General features: G+C 38.5%; 1 protein-coding gene across 5 annotated transcripts in view; it reads right to left on the bottom strand.

Moving 5' to 3' along the window:
• rab6ba (RAB6B, member RAS oncogene family a) overlaps positions 1–24,145 on the bottom strand; it is a 58,316-nt gene that overhangs the window by 11,983 nt on the left and 22,188 nt on the right. For 2 of the 5 annotated variants that reach the window (XM_028587307.1, XM_028587309.1), the window contains exons 2-5: positions 19,938–19,996; positions 5,678–5,731; positions 4,252–4,378; positions 2,822–2,933 (exon numbers count right to left, since the gene is read on the bottom strand). In XM_028587307.1, coding sequence (XP_028443108.1) covers positions 2,822–2,933; positions 4,252–4,378; positions 5,678–5,731; positions 19,938–19,996 — 352 coding nt within the window. Of the gene's footprint in view, positions 1–2,821; positions 2,934–4,251; positions 4,379–5,677; positions 5,732–5,851; positions 5,944–19,937; positions 19,997–24,145 lie in introns of those variants that run through there. The other 3 variants (XM_028587310.1, XM_028587311.1, XM_028587308.1) reach the window with 3 other exon arrangements.

The following is a 24,145-nucleotide window of genomic DNA, read 5'->3' as shown; positions in this document are numbered from 1 at the left end:
CATGACCGCGCACCCCCGCCCCCATTCCACGCAGTATCTAGTAGCCAAGGAGGACACGGAGGATTAAAAAAACATGAGGGACTCTTCAGAAGAGGTCATTATCTTCACTCGAGTTTCTGCGCGGGAAAGTCACTGGACGCCCCAATCTTCTGAACATAGTCACACAATCCAGAGAGAGTTGTGTGGTGCTGATAAGTCTTCCTTAGCTTTGTAGCAACTCATTTGGTAATTTCTTGAATGTAACGGACGTTTATTAATATCAAAAAGTTACACACTAAAGCTTTACTATAACAGCTCAGATAGTTCATTTCATATCATCTGAAATATGGTCCTTACTACATTGTGAAAACAGATGGGACACTTTATACCCAGTGTTATTGTACCTTTGCAATCTTAATCTCAAAAAACAAAGCTTTTGCCATTTGTCTGTTTCTATGGCAGCCATGAACTTGTATTGACAGATCCAGTGAGATGCAGTTTTTCAGCTTCCCCTTCAGTCAGTTAAACATTGACCATAAGACACAAGTATGCCACTGGGAACCTCCTCTGCAGCTCAAAGTATATCCTCTTACATGTTTATGCTGTAAATGTTATAGTTACCACGTGGGCATTATTTGACAAAAACAAATAAAATGGTGCATATGTGTGCTTAATTTATACATGGTTAATCAACACATGATTACACATTATTTGTGAACATGCTCTCCTGAACACTTTTACAAACCTGAAGAAAAGGAAAAGTAGTCTGATTCTATGCTACATGACACCGCCTATCACCATGCTACCACACCCTCACCATGTTGGCCCCCTGTTTCCTTAAAATGACACTAAGATCGGTCAGACCAGAAAGTAGATGGTCAGCTGTTTTAACAAAGTGTTGACTCGGGAAGTGTCTCCAGCAAAGAAATAGACCAGAAAACTGTTATGAAGGATCTCCCAGAGGACTGCCATTACTAAAGACACAACAGCAATAATACAGAAGAAAGATAGATTACTGCAGTGGTTCCCAACCTGGGGTCCAGGCACCCCTTAGGGGGGCGGCAAAGATCACAGGGGGTGCTAAAGTCTTTATCTGGTTTGAGGTTGAGGTAAAAAAAAAACAATTTGCACATGTTAAACAAATTATGATAATACACTAGAATATATAATGTATACAAAAGTCTGTATGAAAACTATATATTTTTGTTCTCGCTTAAAATTGTAGGCAGGCTACTTAGTAGCTTTTCTTAGACATAAGTAGGGGGGGCGCCAAGGAAAAAAGGTTGGGAACCAATGGATTATTATATGATTACTGGACCACATGAAGTGTTTGTCAGCCTCCTAACTTATGCTCAGAAATATGTAACCAATGAGTGCTCTTTATGTATACTGTAAACTAAAGCATGTGCAACATATGAATTCATTTTTCTTGGGTACATAACTCAAGGTTACTTGTATAAAATTGAACTGTAAAGTTGATCACAGTGGGTACAATTGATTTCAAGAAAGTGTCATAAAAGGAACATAAATATGTTTCACAAGAAAGGAAATAAGTAATACAGCCATACTAGCAGCTCTGGGAGACTGTGCTTTGAGCAAAATGCTAACGTGTTAGCATGTGAACATTTGCTAATTAATGTAGTATAAACCTCACCAAGGGACAGAAACTGTTTTTGTTCAGTGTTTTGGCAGCCACTGCACACTTCGCACGCATGACCAAAGTAAATGAATTGTTCATGTGTGACTATGAGTTAACTACTCTACACTGCCATTTTGGACACGTATCTCCTGTAAAAGAAGATACTGCATCTCAGGAGATGTCCTGGTAAAAAAGAAACTAATTGAACCAATACAAAATACACAAACACAACATTAGTGAATACTCCGTGTATCGGCATAACAGATAAAGTTAAACTGGTTCATCTTCATTTTCTACACGTCTTGAAGGATGTCAGAAAAAGGACTTACACAAATAAAGGAAGCAACATTGGAACTGAAGATTTTCTAGGCTGTCTGGGGTGTTTCCCATTTGACTGATTACCTTACATCGGTTATCTATCACAAGCAAAGATTGTGCACATACTTTACAGTATGAACCATTAATGCATTTTGAGAGATTTTATGGTTCAATTCTCCCTTAATTTTCCACTACTGTATGTTTCTGCTTAATGCCATTACCCTGTTTCTCCAAGTATTCCCTTTTCAAATCAATTTCTTTTTCCTTCTCAGCTATATTAAACATCCGGTTTCATCAGCATTTCATCACCTTTTCCTCAATATAACTATACAGTTCTCTTATATACATACATACATACATACATACATACGTTATAAGAAAAACAAGTCATTTGTGAACACCATTTGATTGCTCAAGTGTCACCAGGGGCTCAGTCACTGAGCAATCAATCATTTCACATTTCAAAGCAATAAGAGCAGCTGAGTTGCCCAATGTTCCACCATAATTACTATAAGAAACACTACAAATAACCAGTTATGCTAATGAGTGTATTCATTTAGATATTTGATTAATAAGGTAGAAAATTCCTGTCTTCATATAACATTGAGGTGGCTTTAATAATAAATTCATATGGTTAAGTATTAAGTTATATCAAGATAATCAGTCTGATTAATATACAGATTTATTCAGCCAGAAGGGGTCGGGTCTGATGTTTTTATCATGTTTTGTTCTCGAGCTATTGTTCCCACGGACAGACAGGCTGACACTCTGCACATCATGGTTGCCATGGCGTCAAGACATAAAAGGAAATGCTGACTAAAAAGACAAAATGTGATAGAAGAACTGTTGTAGGAGACAAGTTTCAGTGGTAACTACAGTGCGTACCTCTTATCTGCCAGATCTGTTTTATTGCCAACAAGCATAATGATGACATCACTTCCTCTCTCTGTTCTCACGTCCTCGATCCATTTTGACGTCTGCTGGAATGAATTAACATCTGTTGAGAAGAAGAAACAGAACCAGAGGCAAATTAAAGATGCTGTCTCCTGCTGTTACTGTTCTAAACCAACCATTAACATTTCATCCAGAGTTTTAAACACTGACGTGCTTGGTGTGTTTTTTAACAGCTGCCAGGAAGTAATGTGAAATCTGCAGATAAAAAATGAATCCAATATTTTATTATATATTTCATTTGAATTACATGGTACTGCTTATTATTAATGCAAGAGGAGATACAATCCCATGTGGAAGATCATATTAAAGATATCTTACATATCATGTCTCAAGATATTACGTAGCTGATAGATGATACTGTATGATACACACAGTACTGGAATTACACCATGAATCCTCCATGCTCAGCTCTGTAGCATGTTAAAAGTTCTTTATAAATGCCTTTGACCTTGCCATGTTCATTAAGCATGCAGACTAAGGCTCGTACTGTGTTTTTGGACTGGGACTTTGATGAGACAGGCCCCCGTCTTTTTCAAGGTGAAAAAGTGCACGGTTTGGGGGGGGATGGTATCCCATATTTTTCCAATAAAATTCACTTCTAGAGAGCAGCCATATTACAGTAAGTGTACTTTGCACTTTTAAACGGTTAAATGGAAGCCATTAACAGATTTGAGAGAGAATAATGTCCCTTTCTGTCATGGAAAATGATAAATATTCCTCACCACACCAACTGGATATTGCATGGTTTTACGTCTTTGGATGAGCAGAGGCCAACTTGTAAATACTACAGTTGAATGCCACGGTTTCATTGCCCTACTACTGTTAAGCATAATACATTAGCTGGTAATGGCTATGTGATATATTCAGGATAAACCCTTCTTTTTATAAGGATGGAGGGAGTCTGGGTAGGTATTCTGACAATTAAATGCAGAGATAGATTTTTTGTATCCAAGAAGAACACAGGAAATGTGTTTAAGACAATTTGAGAAGGAGAGAAGTTATGCAATCTTATCTATTTGTAAAGTGAATCCAATTTGCTTATGGGAAATATCAAGGAGATATTTGATATTTGTGAAATCTTAGGTTGGATTTTGCTACTCTGCTTCTTGGGGAAAGCCATCCATCAGACGTTTCAAAATTAGAGACAGGCAAAATGTTTGGCCAAGGCTCTTTAGAGAGAGAGACAGAGAGACAGAGAGAGTGAGAGAATTTTGGCTACCTGTGTTGACAGTAAACAGGTAAAACAGATAACTAACGTATGATTACAGATGAACACTTACAGGTCTAACAGTAAAAGGAGTTGGACACTTAGTGGGCCAGCAGCTAAGTATGATATTCAAAGTTTCATAAGGGACACTGACTTGTAATGTCGTAGACCACCACAGCCACAGTGGAGTCCCGTATATAACTGGGAATGAGGCTCCTGAAGCGCTCTTGTCCTGCTGTGTCCCAGAGCTGCAACCTCACCTGGGGTTCAGAGAGAGAAAGCTGAGGAGGCTGAGATTATTCGGATATTCAGAGAGCCAAAAAAAAAACAATAGGCTCCCTCCACACACACACACACACACACACACACACACACACACACAGCCATACACAACACAATAATAGTACAATAAAGCAGTGTTTCCACTCTATGGTACGACTCCACTTTTTTTTTTTGGTACGGTAGTAGTATCTTTAGTTTTTTGTTTTCGACTGCGGATTACTATCCAGTGTAGGCTGGATTCTCAGCTGGTTGCCATAACGCCACCGCGTAACACTGCTGTGACATCATCTTTAACGTGACAATTGAATCCTTTTATCTGCAACAGAAGAGAGTCTGCACTTGACTGTAGGGTTGCAACGGTATCAAATGTTCACGGTACGATAACCGTCTCAGAAAACAATTGTTTGGTTGAACGATTGCTTTGTTATAACTGAAACTTGAAACCATTTTTTAATGGGAGTATGTGTAAAAAGTCTCCCTTTTGGTACTGTAGATAAGCAAATGTACAAAGTATGATAATTGTATAGATTTTTTTAAATTCTGGATCGTGTGATTAAAAAAAATTGCAATTGCTATTGATGGCAGCTTGGCTATTTAAAAATCACGGGTTTGTGTAGGATGTCCCGTGTCGCGGAACAGTGGTCTGCAATGTTTCAACTCCACCTTTTAGTGTCGGCTCAGCTCACTTGGAATCTCGACCAAGGGGGTACCAAAAAAAGTACCAGCTACTATTCACAACTTTAGGTAAAGGAAAAAAAACCAAAAACAGTGAGTTGAGGGCATCCGCATAGCTCAGTTGGTATAAGGTTTACTCCTTAAAGCAGCAGGACCAGGTTTGACCCCGCCCTGCGGCCCTTTGCTGCATGTCATTCCCCCCCCTTCTCTCTCCCCTTTCATGTCTTCAGCTGTCCTATTAAAATAAAGGCCGAAAATGCCCTACCATGCAGTGGAAAAACGGCATAAGATGCTTCTGAGGGTGCTCAGCACAAGATCCACACTTATTTATATGAGTGGACTCATCATGATGACACTTACAAGGTTGTACTGCTGTATGAAAGATTACCAAAGATAAACAGACATGCACACAGATTGTATTCATCTACATACTGTATTACAAGCTACCCAGGCGCCATGCTGTTCATTAGTACTGCAGAGTAACATTTCAGCACATGCATTATTGTAGTGATGAGCAGTTCTACAGTAGGTTTCTCTCTGAAAGGAGTTACTGCACTGCTGACACATTACAGACATTTAACATCTTCATCATGACATTATACAGCTGTTACGGAGGTTCTTACCGTTCGATCTTCCAAGTACATGGTTTTCGACAGGAAGTCAATTCCAATTGTGGCCTAGGGAAAGAAGATACCCGTGGATCAACATCACTGTAACTACCTTGAAAAGCAAAGAACAGAGAATTTGCTGAGGAACTGAATAATGCAACTTATAGAGAAAAGAGGAAGACAGATTACTGTTAGATCCATGGTTCATTACAGTCCTGATCATCTCACATCACTCCATGTATGGATACCAGTGCACTATAATGCAGTCCAATACAACAGCACTGTAAAATAATAACAGTTATGGAGCTTAAAATGTTCAATTTTAGTAGATTGTTGATTCAACTCTGATTATCTTTTGAATCATCAAACGCAGTCACTATTTAAATTCAAAACAGGTTACAGTATGTCAGCTATTATTGTGCAAATATTTCACTTCAATTATCAGAACAATTGTTAATGTTTGAATATGGTTTTACACTCAAATGGGCTGCTTAAATCATGGCTCATCTCATTTCACATTTGCCATTCATAATAGCAATCTAATCATTCCCGTATTGTGTCCCAAGGCAGATGGCACTGTGTTCTCTTCAAGGGAGGTTTACTTTCCACAGCCAAGCCCACGGCTCTCTGCCGTGACATCATCAGGTGCTCTGGCCTGGATGAATCAAAACCTAGAAATCAATGATAAACTGCGGATTTTTTTTTTTTTGTGTAACTGAATTTTTTTTTTTGATGCCAGAACCGTTCAGTTATAGACAGTTGACAATAAACTTTCAGACCTCACAATCACAAAGATGGCTTCTTTTCAAAATAAACAATACAATGCTTGTAAATCACTAATGCCATTAGGGGGGAGGGGGGTAAAAGGCTTAAAGGCAGGGGGCAAAGGACTGACCCAGGATTAGGCAGCAGTCCCCAGCTGCATGTTTTAAGCTTGTGTGACCCCAGCCCTGATAGGCTGACAGGGAGGATGCAGTTTCCTGCTTGTATTTAACAGCCACACTGATTTCATTTCGATGCAATTTATTTGTACTAAGATACATTCTATACATACATTTGTATTTGTATTTTGTTGTGGGTGTATCCGTTGCGTCTGTCTATGCTAGGCCGTCCAGCAGGGTGCCCACTGCCCACTTTGACAGAGTTAGGCATCAGCAGCTTGATCACACACTCGTTTCCTTGGTGATGTCGGCTACAACAGCGGCCTAACTCAGAGAGTCTGGCATGAAGACAGGACGTCATTTATACTCTTCCTTTACACTCAGTCAGATCGGGCACTGCTAGGCTGAAAATAAACAGCCTCAAAGAATTACAATTATAAAGTGCTTCATACAAGATTATAGTAAGCAAAATTAAAATACTTGTTTGGCTGTATCAGCCCCAAAACAGACAGGTGGATTTCATGCACTTCCAAATTAACTCCCCTATTTATTCTGGCAGGATATGCTTGAAAAGTATTTACCAACTTGCATAACAGACTTAAAAAACTTTCTGTGTGCCAAAAGTTAAAAGCACTAATTTGGTCAAATTGACTCGCTACAACAGTCCATAAAAATAACTTTGAAATTAAAGAAAACTTTGAACATTCGGGTCCCCTGAGAAAACATTTAATATTGCTGATTTGGTGTGACATTATTGACACAACAGCTTGAATAAAGTTAAAAGCATATAGATGTGGCAGGAGTTTTCCCTGGGGGATAGCAGAGGTGCTGTAGGCTCCAGTTTTAAATATAGAATCCCACACAGACAGCTATACATGAATGGATTAGATCAACAGAAATTATTCATATTCCTTTTAAATTTTACTAACTAACTAACACACATTGTTACAAGAAAGACCATGGCACTCTGGCTCATTTTGCCGGGGACTAAGTCAAAATATGCTTTTAAGGGATCTGAGAGATTTCACTCATTTTACCTGAATAAGGCCTTGAGATATTGGGCTTAAGATATGTGAAATCATCATTAAATAAACTGATTTTGACGTTTTTGATGTGGGGACACCAAGAGACTTTGGGTTTGAGACTGTTAGTCGGGCAAAACTAAATATAATTGGTATCTTTTCGTTTAACTATTTTATAGACAAAACGATAAATCCAAAAATTAAGAAAACCAATTAATCAATTGATTAATCAAAAATTAAAATATTCATTATTCATCAATTATGTTGGGGAAACTGCAGCCATTTCATTAGAATGACATGAATAAACGTTACTGCTTGTTACTAAATGTATAGTGAATAAAACTTGAATGGGTAAACTCATCCGTGAACAGACGCATTCTAATCGCCGATGGTGTTCAACTTGGAAAACTACAACTCCCACAATTCCACGCAACCTCACCACGTCATCAAAAGTGTTTACGATCCATTGTTTTGATCGAGAGACCCCTAGTAGTTTGTGAAAAATCACATGTTCTGCTATAAACCAATCCTGATCAGGTGATGGCAGCAGGGTAGGTGCTACAGTGGGTTTGTATGCACTCAAACATGATGACTCATCTGGTACTCTAAGGCAATGAAGATGGAAACCACAGCTGGGCTATGTGAAACATTTTCTGACAAATACTACTGTGACACCAGATGGGAATGGAAGTAACTGGACGGACACATGGGGAAGTGTGAGCAATACCTGAACAAAGTTGTACTGCATTTAATATTTACTTTCAGATTGTCTGACAATCAGTCTCATGGAAAATACATGCTACTGATTCCAGTGTGCGCTGTCAACCAGTCCCTTTCTTTAAACGGAGCACAGGTTTGACTGTTTACTACTTCTCAGAGTTCACTTGTGAGGAGGTCATGGAGCACCACTAGACCTGCCGTTTAATCCAAACTTAATCATTTTTGGGGTGTTTGCATCAACAAGATGTTCACAGATTGATGACCAAACAGAAATGCCACATTTGGCTTTAATCACTGCGTGCAACTTTAACAAATAGAGGATTTGAAATTGGAATATACTTTTTTATAATTGTGGTATTTAAGTAGTGAATCTGAATACTTCTTCGTCACTGCTGCTCTAGTCTTTATCCACGATGTTCCACTTCCGGTGCCGCCAGAAATTCTGCCGGATGTCCCTCTTTTCGGCCGGGTGTCCATTACTCTCCTCTTTTTTTGTGTTGCCGTTCTAACCTCCGATGGATTTCTGAGGACTATGATCAGATCTCTGCAGGGTAAATCCAGACAGCTAGCTAGACTATCTGTCCAATCGGAGTTTTCTGTTGCACGACTAAAACTACTTTGGAACGTACACATGTTCCACCAAAACAAGTTCCTTCCTGAGGCTATTTTGCAGAGGCACTGTTGCTCCGTCTGGCGCATAGCTCCACCCAAGAGGAGGGTGGCAGTAGCTCAGTCCGTAGGGAGTTGGGCTGGGAACCGGAGAGTCGCTGGTTCAAGTCCATGTACGGACCAAAGTACGTAGTGTGGATTGGTAGCTAGCTCTTGAGCAAGGCACTGTACCCCACCCAGCGGCTCAGGGTACTGGTCCAGCACTGGCAGCCTCCACACTCTGACATCTCTCCATTTGTGCATGTATAGGTCCTGAGTGTGTATTTCAAGCCTGTGTGTAGTGATTTCTAACAGAGTGAAAACTGTAATTTCCCCACTGGGGGAAAAACTATTGTGATTGGTTAAAGAAATGGCAATAAACCAGAACATGTTTTTCTCCCATGAATGCTGTGTGGACTAGCCAGGCCCTCCTCTGCAATGCTGTGGAGGAAGGTCTGACAATGAGAGACTACTGCTGCTCCCACCAGGGACTTTCAAAGTCCTCCATCTGTCAGTGACGTTGTTAAACCAACAGATCTGGAGTCACAGTGAGCATAGTGGCATTTGCTCACAGCGTCATATTTGACAGCAGTTTGTGAACATGCAAAATCAGATTACTTTGGAATTTACTGCCAGAACAAGAGGGAATTCATCAATATATGATCATGCCTTCTCCGTCAGACAGCAGGCTTTGTATATAATATATGTAGAACATACTGTAACTATTACAGCATGCCACATTTGTAACCACAGTAATGAGTCGTGCCAGTGCGGATTCATAATTAGTCTATTTAACTTACTTTACTCATGTCACAAAGCATTATGGGTAGATTTGTACCCCACTTCGACATTAATTTAAGATTAACCAATCTCCATGATACCAATACTACCATGATAGCAGAATTGTTGCAACAGCAAAGAGAGAAACGTGTCACCCTGGCTGGCTACAATAGAGTTAGAAGAGACAACCGAGAATTAGAGCTCCCAGAACGCAAGGTGACAACTTCAAACTGTTCATTTACAATAATATAACATTGAGAAAAGCAGCAAATTCTCACATTTAAGAAACTGAAACCAGAGAGTTTTTGGCATTGTTCCTTAATAACTGATTTAAATGATTAATCAATTATCAAAATTGCTCAAGATTAATTTCCTGTTATCAACTAAGATAACGTTTAGACGTTATCTTTATACTGTTGCTGGAAAATTTGTGTTTTAGTGCTGATGATTAGTCTCAACATAAATTAATCTTCTCATTGTTTTCTCAAACAATGGATTAATTGTTAGTCTACATAACATCAGAAAATAGTGAAAAATGGCCATCACATTTTTCCTACAAGATGATGTCTTCAAAAAGCTTGTTTCTTCTGACTAATAGTCTAAAACCCAAACATAATTAATTTACTAGCACAAAAGATAACGGAAATTTGCAAGTCCTCACATTTATGAAGCTGGAACCAATTATTTTTGACATTCTTGAAAAATGATGTAAACGATTGCTGATGATTCAGTTGCGATTCATTGTTTAGTTATATACCATTATATAAGTAGGGTAATACATACATATTTGATAGATTATGTGAAAAAACTTTTTGCTAACTACTTTCAAATTCAGTATAATGAAATATTCCAACCGAAATACAGAAAGAGGACCAAGTTCAAGCATTGCTTCAACTTGTCCCAAAGCCTGACATTTTATATATTTTTGAAAATCAGATTCACCAGTTGCTAAGTTAAATAGCGGAGTATTTGGGCACAGCAGACAGATGCAGTCACAGCCTGGTGGCCAGGCCTGACTGGCAGCTCCACCACAGCTGACAAAAGCTTTCTGCCTCTGGAGAGCTCTGAGCCCTTTAGCACGTGCTGCCTGCCTCCATGTCCTCCGGCTGGGTGGCTGCCTGATGGGAGTCTCGCTTCGCTCACATCCTCCTGCTGACTAAAGCCACTAGACTAGCACGCTCGGTTTCACCTTTCTGATGGCCCTCGGCTTCTAAATACACTGCTAGGATTGAACTGGATCACCTCAAATCTAAAAGCTTGAGGTACATGAAAACAAAAACTGAAAAAAATGTGGTGATTCGGTATGTATGCCTGGAAATCGTGACTTCATAAAAACAGATGTCTCCTGCAGGCTCACATTCACAACATCTTCCCACCCTCACTGGGCAAAAATCTAGTCTCCCCTGTGAGCAGCAGCATAAACACTCAAACCGAGCAAATGCATGCAGCATTTTAATTAATACTCAAAGGTCTCTTTGGAGTTGGGCTAGAAAAAGACGGCAAAATCATTTTCAACCCTACCTGTCACTGAGCCGGAGAGAGAGAGAGAAGAGAAGTGGCACACACACACACACACACACACACACACACACTTTAAAGGCTGTTACAGAGTCAACGCATCGCTATGCATACACGTCTGCAAGGCTAAATGTGTCGTCCTAGTTTTTGTTACATGACGCACCGATGCATGCAATACTATGCGTTGTCGGTGGGGGCGACATTGCAAGTGTTGTACATTAATTCAAGTATATTGCTTGCTCGCGTCACTTGCTCGCGTTGACTCTGTAACGGCCCTTAGGATAGACTGATCTTTGGCTTTGATCTATGGCTACATATCACAGGAGGACGTACTACTGCGCGTATGCCCTGTTTCAGTGGCAAGGTTGGCTAGCCTTGACAGTGGAACATTGTCCAGTACTATGGAGATGCAAGTGCAGAAGGACTCGGGAAATCATTGTCGGAATGAAAGACAGATGCTTGATACATCTTTAAAAACAGTGAGTAAACATGAATTTCACCAGTTTTTTCCCACTGTGAACCATGCGAAAATTTTATGGGACAGCAAAAGCAAACCTAAAGGCATTTTTGGAGCGCATTTGAATATTAGGATCCTGCTGCCAAAGCATGATGACGTTAAATCGCTGGTAATGGACTCGAACTTACACTTTTTAGGCCTGAGTGAAACCTGGCTTCATAGTGGGATTCAAACAGGTTTAATTGATATCCCAGGTTATGAATGTTATAGAAATGACAGGAAATTTGGAAGAGGAGGAGGAGTTGCACTTTATTTAAGAGATTATATGACATGCACAGAAGTCACTTTTGAACATGAGCTAAATATTGAATTTATTTGTGTTGAGATCTCATTATCATCAAGTATGCATTTTAAAATTGTGATTTTATATAATCCTCCTTCTTTTAAAGATGTGTTTTATGATGAGTTGAGCAAATTAATGAAATTGGTGGCCCATAAGTCCGAAGTTATTGTATTAGGCGATTTTAATATAGACTGGTCTAATTCTGGTAAAAGGAAAAAACTCAAAACCTTAATGACTAAATTTGAGTTCTCCCAACTAATTAAGGGTGCTATAAGGATCTCAAAATCTTCAAGAACACAAATAGATCTAGTTTTTTCGAACAAGGATGATCGTATTTTGAAATCATACAATTTTCTAACTGGTTTGTCTGATCATAACATGATTCTTGTTGCCCGAAAATTATCTAAAAAAACGTTTATTAAATATAAATAAAACTCATTCAAATATATTGACTATTTTAAAGCGAGATTTTTCTGCTGTTGATAATGAATTAAATGCTCTTGATTGGAGCTTAGTTATGGACAACGACGATGTGCATAGCTGATGTAAAGAGGTAATGAATAAGGTTGAAGGGATCATTTCTAAATTTCTTAAAAAGCAAAAGTATTTCAAGAAGAGAACATTACCCTGGATTAATGAGGACTTGAAAAGATTAATGAAAGAAAGAGATCTGGCTCTGAAAAAATCAGTTAAGACCAAACTAAGTAGTGATATAAATATTTTTAAAAGTTTAAGAAACCGAGCGACCAAAAATATAAGAAAATCAAAAGCGAAATATTACATCACAATAATAACAGAAGCCAAGGGAAGTCCTCTCATAATGTGGAAGCAAATAAATGGTATTGTGAAACCATCAGGCAAATCAAAGACCATCCACGAACTTAGAAATGGAGACAGGCAGATTAGGGACAGTAAACAAATAGCATTGGAATTTAATATGTTTTTTGTTTCGTCAGTGGAAGAACTGGTGCAACAAGTTAATGTAGAACAGCAACCAAAGTTCACTATACAATCAATAAACCAATACTCTTCATTCTCACTTCAACTGATTAATGAAGTAAAAGTGCTTGAAGCAATAGATTCAGTTAACAACAGCTATAGTAAGGATCTTTTTCACATAAATACAGTCCTTTTGAAACAAAATAGAAACAATTTAGTAAAGGCTCTAACACACTTGATTAATTTGTCTATTCAGAGTGGACAATTCCCTAAAATCTGGAAACAGGCTAAAGTTATGCCATTATTTAAGTCAGGAACACCCGACCAGGCATGCAATTATCGCCCTGTAAGCATCTTACCGGTATTTTCAAAGGTGTTAGAGAAAATAGTGTATGGGCAACTTATGACTTTTATACAATCAAATAACATTTTACACCCATTACAATTTGGCTTCCGTCCTCAATACTCCACCGAAACGGCAAATTGTTTCTTTGTGGAACAACTCAAATTTGCAATAGATAATGGAGAAATCGTTGGCGCCGTCTTTTTGGATCTCAAAAAGGCATTTGACACTTTAAATCATGATATCCTTATCCACAAACTGTCCAATTTTAACTTTACACCATTAGCATTACAATGGTTTAAATCATATCTCGAACATAGAGATCAGTGTGTGGTGGTTAATAATGAAATGTCTACGTTCTTAAAAATGAATACAGGTGTACCGCAAGGGTCCATTCTTGGGCCATTGCTTTTTACTTTGTATATTAATGATCTGCCAAACTCATGTCCTACAGCAGGATTTCAGATGTATGCTGACGATGCAGTGGTTTATGTGCGAGGGAAAAGTGTGCATGCAGTTTCGGTTGAACTGGCAAAATACCTGCAAAATGTGGCGGTGTGGTTTCAAAATGCAGGCCTGACATTGAATGTTAAAAAGACTATGGGCTAGATTTATCAAGCCGTTTGCGCTTGTTTCCAGGCGCTATTTGGTCGCAAAGACGGACGTAACCGATGCGGGCTATTTACTAACAGGGTGCACTTGGGTAAAACCGCAGATTGTCTGCCACATGAGCGAGAAGAGACAAGTTGCGCTTTCAATATGCGTTCGTGGGAGGGTCGTGGGGAAAGTGGGAGTTCCACCCAAAAAGGTGGGAGGATAAGCGCAAAGTGCGCCTAATTATATATTCCGTGGTATTTACAAAGACTGTCAGTAAGAGCGCGTCTCTATTCTGAGGGGGAAATTCTCCGCCTCTTAAAAGCAGGTCTGAACCAGCCGCAATCGAGTTTCCTCGTAGACCTTTATGCCGCTCGTGAAATGTCAACAGTAATTTGAGCAAGACGAAGACATAGGCGAGGCTGAAAATATTTTTAACACAAGAATCACACTTTGTCAATGAACACAACATCATTTAGCGTTACAGATCAAGCAGCCGTGCAATGTTAGAGTTACTGGAAGAAATCAAAGATGACATTGAATCACCCACTCAGCGTTCACATTCCATTCCAGCAGTTGTTAAACTCCTCGCTACATTACAGATATTGGCATCAGGATCATTTCAAACAGTCATAGCATCAGCAGTGGGAATATTGCAGTCTGCACTCCGCCATATCATAGCACAAGTACCGCTTCGCTACAGCGCAATTTACGGTATAGTGGGCGGAGAAAGACGCTGATTGCCTGATGGGTGTCAGGGTTGATAAATACTACGCAAAATGTGGAAGCATAGCGTGTGCTATTACCAAACTCGCATAAACAGACGCAGCGCAAACTGCGCTAGTGTTAGTAAATCTAGCCCTATGTCTATTTGCTTTGCCTCAAGATTCAAGTCCATGTCAGAAGAACTAAATTTACAGATAAATGGGCATAAGATCAAGCAGGTCTCAGAGGTCAAATACTTGGGCCTTGTACTTGACTCTCAACTTAAATTTGACAGTCATATTAAAAAAATATGTCGAGTAGCCAAAGCTAATCTTTATACATTCAGATTGATCAGGGACTACCTACCGTTTTATGCTGCTCACACTTTCATGCATGCCATGATCTTCTCGCATATAAGTTACTGCATCTGCACATGGTCACAGGCTACTGTTACTACAGTTAAGCCAATTCAAATGATTTATAACAGAGCGGTTAAAATCCTAGATAGAAAATCCATTAGGTCACATCACTGTGTTAGTCTGAGGAATTTAAATATTTTATCTTTTGTAAATTTCATTAAATTTTCTTTGTTGAAGCTGATGCATAAATGTTTAAATCAGCAAGCGCCACAGGTCTTGAGTGAGTGTATAGTTGCTCTCAGGGCTGTGGGTTCACGGACTAGAGGAGCTCAGAACGGGAACTGCCAGATCCCAAAATGTTGTACTTCATTTGGAGAATCAGCTTTCTCTATACAAGGCACAAAAGCTTGGAACTGTTTACCCACTGAACTGAAAGGAGAGTCAAACTGGGTCCTTTTCAAACACAAACTCAAAGACTTTTTAATCATAGGTCAAGCATGTGACCACTGACTATCGGCTTCGTTGTTATTGTATAATAGTGTTTTAATATGTTGATTTTAACTATGTATTGTTGAATTTAGTGTAAAGGCCCACTAGGGACGGACATTGAGAATTAGCTTCGGCTAAAATGTTGTAGTATGTAACATGAGCTTATGTAACATACTTGTCCCTATTCAAATAAACTTAAAAGTAAAAGTAAAAAGTAAAAGGTTGTCGTAAAAAAAGGTGAATGTAAGAAGATCATTTTGTGCACAGGCCATTAGAATAGTGCGGGGCAGAGACTGGCATTAAACAGCATATGGGGACAATATTAAATAAACAGATGCTATCTGTCTGCTGAGCTTAAGATGGGAGGACATGGCTGGAAAAAGCGAGGATGACAAGAGATCTCAGTCCTTTCAGGCCTCATCACAACCAGGCCGTGGCATAATGCAGGAAATGATCGTCTCACATTTACTATCCATACGTTATAGGCCTTATTCATGACGATATTAATCTCACTACAGTCGTAACACATTGTACTATACTAGACTGAAATAGAGCAAAAACACCCTCTAACCCAACGATTCCATACTGACCTTCTAAGCACCAGTTATGTAAAAAAAAAAAAAAAAAAAAAAAAAAATATATATATATATATATATATATATATATATATATATATATATATATATTGATAGTGTCATTATTTTTCTTTGTCTTACTTCTATTTTGGGGATAATAATGCACTAACTTTTGGAACCACAGTTCAATAATTTGGGGAATACAAACAGGAAGTAGAATATAATGTGTGTGGACTAGGGCTGAACAATTTGGGGAAAAAAATCGAATTGTGATTTTTCTGCCAAATATTGCAATTATGATTTGATTTGTGATTTTATTTTGCTCAATTTAACTAAAGTTCAATATTCCCTGTGTAACAGATAGACTAATGCTATTCTTATGCAAGGATGAGAACAATGATATTTCTATTAATACACAGTCAAACAAAATATATATAAACATAATATTTATCACAAAAGCTAAAACTGTAAAAGTAAAATAAACAATTCCAATAAAAAAAAATCTGTTCTTTCCTGTAAACCAAAATGTCTGCTCTGCCTCAGCTCAATAGCAGCATACATGTTAAATAAAGTTATACAACATAAATGAAAATAGGACATTTCTGTAAACAATCTGTGATATGTAACATTATTCCAGCATTTATCTTATGAAAAAACACTAAATATAATAATAAAAAGAGGACCACAACATTCGACTAAATATTCACATTTGATTCATCGCAGTCTTCAACATTAGCTGATCGCATTCTTTCAAATGTTGATTTCATTCGATAATTCAGCCCTGTGTAGATTACAACTTTTTAGCCTATATCTGTTTACATTTTGTCAAATTGGCAGCATAAAAATATGTTGAATTAGATATTAGTACAGGAGATCCTGTTATGGATGAACAGACAACTATCACTGGATTCTTCTGACAGTGTAGAAAACCTAAAAACGTGAGGATTGTGGAGCGTTTTTTTCCCCCTATGACATCAGATGTAATGGTATCCTCAGAAAAGTGTAAGTGACTCTGAAGTTTGTGTATTTTTGTATCATGTCTCTGTGTACAGATTTGACTGAGTTATGACTCAGAGTATGAATTGTGATGCAAATTGCAGCAATTGGGCACTTAGGATTTCAAAGTACCTAAACTGCCTCCATGAGATGCATGTTATGGCTGCAGTGCTGCTGCTGCTGCTGAGACTGTTCACTTTGCTGATAAGTTAACCAAATCAGTAATAACTAACTTTGTGTTGTTTTTATGCACCTGTCCCTTTCAAGTCAGGCGGTATCTTTGCCTCACGTCTCTGCCCCCTTTAACTCAACAATATTTTTCATTTCCTAACTTCACTGTGTTAAGGGACACTTTGGGTCCAGAAATACTAATAATGGACTTCAAAATATAGAAGCACCATTGCATTCTACCAGCAGCTAACAGATGAATTTATTTTCCCACCATTGAGACACTGATAAGGGAAGTTGTTAGGTAGAAAGCTGTTATAATATCTCTGCTTCCCAGCCGAGTCCACAGCCAACTTTGCCCAAATATAAGCCTGTTCCACAGCAATTTGTGACAAAGAGATGTTTAAAGAAACATCAATGCATCATGAAGATTCAGCGGCTTAACAACACAAAGACGTTAGCCCAAACAGTCATTGTGAAATGTCTGGCTCTGTAATCTTTCATGACTTACGAATGTAGAAATATAAGAGGATACAGCAGCAGCAACTGTGAAAGCACAGCATCACAGCGCTAACACAGACAATTTAATCCACACACAATGAGCCATTCAAATCTCATTACAGCGCAGCACAGTACTTTTGCTAACACTGAAAAATAGGGACTATTTTATCCTTTTCTTCCTTTTTTGCAGGGTTAGCAGGATGAAGTAAGACCAAACAAGACAGATCTTTGTAGCAACACTGATAATATGTTAATATAATATGATCCAGCTCTCAATGCTGTGCAACTCTCTCAATGCAAAAATTTGATATTCTGGGAAATATGCTTACTCGCATTCTGGCAGAGAGTTAGATGAGAAGCTATGCCAGCAGCTGGTTAGCTTAGCTTAGCACAACGACTGGAAACAGCTAGCCTGGCTCCATCAAAAGGTAACAAAATCTACCATATTTTCCCGCAATTCCCAAGACAGACAAGGGAGTCCTTTTTCTTCCGAACCTCAATTTTTGGTCAGTACTGTACTGTATGTTCAAGCTACAAGGCAAAATACAGATATTAACTTAAAAGTAAAGCATTCTTGGTGTTTTTGTCATGTTGCAATAGTCTGTTTACACTGATTATATACCAAAATCAAAGCTGATACTGTATGCTGATAGATAAAGGAGTCATAATAACATATTACATGCTTTGAATTCCTTATATATAGCTATGCATTGTTCTAAGCAGCCTGGATGGGTCGCTGTATGTGATGCAACACTTATTATAACCACAAGAGACTTGAGACTTGACTTGGACTCTAGCTCAGAGACTTGTGAGCATCTCTGGGTGATAGAGAGCAAGCTTTAATTAAAGATGTTTATACTGAAGAGGAAAAGAAAGTCAAGTTAGATGGAAGAGGTGAGGGAAAAGGAGGCTGGCTTGGATCAAGAACTGAGGCCATCTTTAGAGACTGCTGTAGATGATTTAAAGGCAGGGCCAGATCACCACTTGGGCTTTAGAAGGACCATGAGGCTGCAGGAAAGTATTAACTCTACTGGCCTGACAGCAAGCCTGATTGACAATTTCATACCTGATGGAAATGTATTTTCCAACTCACAGGTGTTTTTAATTGAAATAAACAACCCCTCAAATTAAAATAGAGATACTGTACAGTCTGACAAGGTAAGGTTCAGGTTTTGGTCAAATAGTATCAAGTACTACTACAAAACAAAAGTTACGTCTTATGTATTCTTCACATTCAGTGCTCACATATGCTGATGGTATATCACTGTGTTCAGGGTAATCTACTTGTGTTTTTTTTTACACAATGCACAGGCTTATAACACTACATTCCCTCAATAAAGAGCCTGAGCGCGCGCACGCGCGCGTGCGCACACACACACACACACACACACACACACACACACACACACACACACACACACACCTATATGAGAAGGAGGGCAGAATAAGCATTGTGAGATTTATTTTTGATTCCTTTTTTATTACTATATAAGTAGATACTTTTTGCCTATAAAGCAATAATACTGCAGGGTTCATTTTCTGTGTATCTACAGACGCGTGCAAAGACCTCTATAAGTGCCGTGGCTGCATACGCAATTTTCTGGTTTTAGAAGGACGAGTGAGATTAGGCTGCTTTAGAGAACAGGGTTAGAAATAGTGATTGCTTGATGGCCCACAGTGCGCCTAATGTTATTTCGTTCAAAAGGTGTCTGTTTTAACATTCATGTTGGCTAAAAATGTCCTTATTGTTTGTGTATGCAATTACACACACACACACACACACACACACACACACACACACACACACACACACACACACACACACACACACACACACACACACACACACACACACACACACACACACACACACACACACCTCCTCCAGTTGCTAGTAGCCAAGGAGGACACGGAGGATTATAAAAACATGATGGACTCGTCACAAGAGGTCATTATCTTCACTTGAGTTTCTGCGCGCGAAAGTCACCGGACGCCCCAATATCCTGAACATAGTCACACTGAGAAATCCAGAGAGAGTTGTATGGAGCTGATAGTCTTAGCTTTGTAGCAACTCATTTGGTAATGGTTTGAATGTAACGGACGTTTACTAATATCAAAAAGTTACACACTAAAGCTTGAAGGTGTATGTTTCACTATGAAAGGAAAGATGATCAACAGACACAAAACTGATCATTACAGATAAAATATTCACTCGCTGAGCCTGCTGTAGCACCTACCTGATAAGTGTTGTCAAAGCTGTCATACATGAACCGTGTGATCAGAGACGTCTTTCCAACTGCAAGAGAAGAAAAAGACAGAATTCATTAAATGAAAGACAAGAGGCTTTGTCTTCCTCTTTACAGACACTCAATAAATAAAAGTAACAGCAGGATTGGTGGTTATGGTTTCAGTCATGGCTGTCACTGCTGCCCAGGGAGCTCATTACTGTTTGTGGGGGTGACCAGGAGGTCAGCAGTGGCATCAGGTCCAGATGTAATTGCAATGCTGCTGCCGCTACTGGCACTATTTCTTTTCCCGAACCACGCAAATTTCATTTTTAATATATTCAATGGGGAGAACAGGGTGATGAGATGCAAAGATGCAAACTAATTTTTACTGAACTAAAGGAAACCTCAGGGAAAGGTCAACCATCTTTCCAGAAAAAAGACCAGAATTCAAGGGCTTCAACAGGTTTTCCAGACCACTACAGCTGTCTGTCACCTGTATAGCATTGAAACTGAATGCCAGTCTAATAAAATTACATCTGGTTGGTTTTAAAGGCCTGGAAACCTTATTCTCTGTTCTCTCAGTTTTTCTTATTCACAATGAGAGAATTCTGTATTTCTCTTTTTGTCCATGCTTTTCTCAATGGTTTAAAGTGGGCAGAGTGATGTCATGTATGTATTTCCATGTACTAATCACAGAGTGGCGACATTAGAAATAATAAAATGTGATGAGGTGATTTATGTTTATTTGACTTTTATTGTGGCTTGTTTAGTAGCAAATATTAAATATTTTGAAGAAATTTTGATACATATATACACTGATGGTAACACTATTGATATGTCACTTCTAAAAGAAGTGATTGAATGTGTTCTTGAGCCATTTACTTATATATGTAATAAATCCTAAAGTGACAAACGTGTTGAACAAAAATGTTGTATGAAATTATAGACCTGTGTCTTTGCTACCTCAATTTTCTAAAATACTTGAAAAATGTAAATAGACTTGATGACTTTATTAAGCTATGAGTTATCGAGTGACCATCAATATGGGTTTTGAAGCAATCGATTGACATCTTTAGCTGTGATAGAATTTGTGGATAATATACATCAGTAGATAGGAAACAACACACTATTGGTGTATTTGTTGATTTATGTTAAACGGTTGACACAATCGATCTTCATTCCTTACTTCTGCAGAAATTGTCGCACAAAATTGGTTAAAAAGTTTTTTATATAATAAGTGTCAATATGTAACAATTAATAATACTGAATCTTAACTAAGAAGAGTAACCTTTGGTGTTACCCCATCTTCAGTATTGGGAACAAAGTTATTTATTTAAATTATATTTGTACAGTATCAAATAAGTTGAAATGTGTTATGTTTGCAGATGATACAAATATATTTTATACAGAGGAGGACATGAAGGAATAATTAAAAACAGTAGAAAGGGAATTGATAATGTTTAAAAATAGTTTGATATTAATTAGTTATAGTATTGATGATATTACTAATAAGTTATCACTAGGCTTGGGCTGGTGTAAAAAAATGTCCTACCGGACTGACATTTATAATTTGCCAGAAGCAGACATAGGGACAAATGCTGGTTCAACCTGTTAGCATAAAATCCAACCGGTTTAGCCTCGTACACCGGACCGGACCAGCGAAACTGGAAATCGTCCAACTCTAGTCATCACTAAACGAAAACATAACATTTATGGTGTTTGATGGTGTCAGGGCTAATTGTGAAATGAAACTGAATTTAAAAAGGCAGGTTTGGTAACATTTTCCAATATACACTTTTTTACATATTGTTTGAAATGGTCTTCACACCCAGACAGTAATAAATAATATATGGGCTCTGAAAAAGGAGCAAAAAATAACCAATCTCTGTACTGCTCTAATCTAATAATCCAACACTGGAAAGAACCAATGAAATGCTTCCTTGCCCCGCTGCAAGTACTCTATCCCTCCCGTGTACGAGCCTGAGCTAGTTTTTCATTGCCACTGGAGTTGCTGCAAGTCTACTGGAGAATGGAGGTGAAAACTCAGCAAAAGGTGCCACTGCTGCCGTTAATTGCAACCGCGTGTCCTGCTAAAAAAGGCAAAGAAAAAGAAAGACTGAAGCTGAAAAAGCGGCAACTAAAAAGGCTGCAGATACAACTCGAGGACAAACTAGAGTAAACTTTTCAGCAATAGCGACAGCTGACTGTGGTCAAGCCAGCTGTCTCTTGTAGTAAAATCAGCAGACGCTAAAATTATAGTGCACCCGTATACTGATAGTAATGGTAAATGCTCAGATCGAGCAATGGAGCGGACAGGAGCTAGCTACGAAGCTGAGGGAGTTAATTCAATAATGAATTCATCATTTTAGGAGCATAAGGTATATATATCAGAATGAATCACTTCTGAAAGAAGGATGTTGAGACATGGTTCACTCTTTGATAGATGGCGTATATGGTTTTCAGATTTTTTTTATCCTCAGTGGTTTTATTAATAAGGAAAATGGGGAAGCCAGCAGAAATCAATCACATCCTCTTCTTATATCCATTTAGCAGCAGTGCAGATGGTTGACTGAGAGCCAGTATCTTATATCAATAAAACTCCAGTGGAACAGATCCAAAGTGCTCCAGTTAAGTCTAATCAGCCTGTAAACACTGGCCACGCCCTGGATGGGGCTGACTACCACTTCACTGACATTTCATCTTATTGAATCTTGACTAATAGACCTCTAGAAGTCTACTCATCTACATATCCCCCCGGTGCAACATACAACATTGTTTTTTGTGCAGCTCCATTCCAGAATGTTATTACATATTTGTAAAATTTGAATTAATTATCAATGTGAAAGAAATGTACTGTGACTGAGTCCTCAAAATTGGCAAGCACAGGCACACTCTGTAAACATAATCTGTCTTTAATTCACAGTTCATCAAATGGGCACCCAAATACAATTGTTTACAGAAAGAGTTTTAATCAGGCAGATTAATTACATGTGTCTGTGCCCTCACTTGGTTTCAATATCTGCAAGACAGGATTTGATGCTCAGCTACTGATTATGCTAATGATCTCATGCTAATTCATCAGTACATAATCTAGTTTACTTAGTTCCAGAGCTGTCCTACTTTAGACAGATACCTGCTATTTTATCTAGTTCTATTAACTCAATCATGGTCTATTTGGAATTAAAACTCCATCATGACTCATCTACTAAAGTCCAATTCTGTATGCGTGACAGAGCTATAGTAGAAGTGGTACTAAAAAGTATAAAGGGTGGTACCTTTTGTTCAATCATTTTTCTCAAACCAAAAACACAGAGCAAAAGTGTAAGGAATGATTTTCTGCTCTAATGTAAGCCGCTAACACTAGCATGCCTGGCTACTAGTTACGTACAGTGACCTAGTGATACTTCCAAGACCAAGAGTTAGCATTAGGGCTGCACAATTAATCAAATTTTAATCACGATCACGATTTTGGCTTCCCACCATCAAATTTGCGTGATCGAGCGGTATTTAAAATGCGTCATACAACACTCCTTATCAAAGTTTTTGCAAAGCCACTCTAGCGCTCCATAAACCACTGTCTGATCACGTACCTCCGTGAGCCAATCAGAGTTGTTCCCTGCACCTTAGTTTCTAGATTTAGACCAGGGGTGGCCAACCAGTTTAGCATAAAGAGCCACAAAAAAATACGCACCATAGCAAAAAGCCAAGCAACACATGCATGTCCACATTACAACAGCAACAGTGACTTCCAGATCTAATGACAGTCATAATACATAGCAGTTTTCATAGGTTTTTTTTCTTACTTAGATTGACTCAGTGTGAAATCTGACAGTCTTTGTTATCCACACTCCTTTTTAGGTCTGGTTGTACTCAGTTGTGGCCACTCGAAGTGACTCTTTCACTCATTTGTCACTAGAGGGGCTTTCAAACAATCTGATTCAGCAGTAAAAGGGTTAATCAGGAAGGTGATCTGTGGCCGCGGTTTTTCCTCAGGTTGCAGAATCTGTCCATAAAAAAACTCTGCTGCATTATTTTTTAGTTTTAAATAATTGGCAAATGTATTGGCAGATGCATTCAAATGCTTTTTTTTTTTTACTTATCTGAAATGTTTCAAAAAGTAACAAAGAAAAATCCATCAATAACACCGCACACAGTAAGAGCGGCTCAAGAGCCTCAGGTTGGCCACCCCTGATGTAGACAGTCACAGAGGACAGAGT

This window comes from Perca flavescens, chromosome 9 (genome assembly GCF_004354835.1).
Source record: "Perca flavescens isolate YP-PL-M2 chromosome 9, PFLA_1.0, whole genome shotgun sequence".
NCBI classification, from domain to species: Eukaryota; Metazoa; Chordata; class Actinopteri; order Perciformes; family Percidae; genus Perca; species Perca flavescens.
The sequence above is the reverse complement of the archived record's forward strand: the minus strand, read 5'-3'. Positions and strand labels throughout refer to the sequence as shown.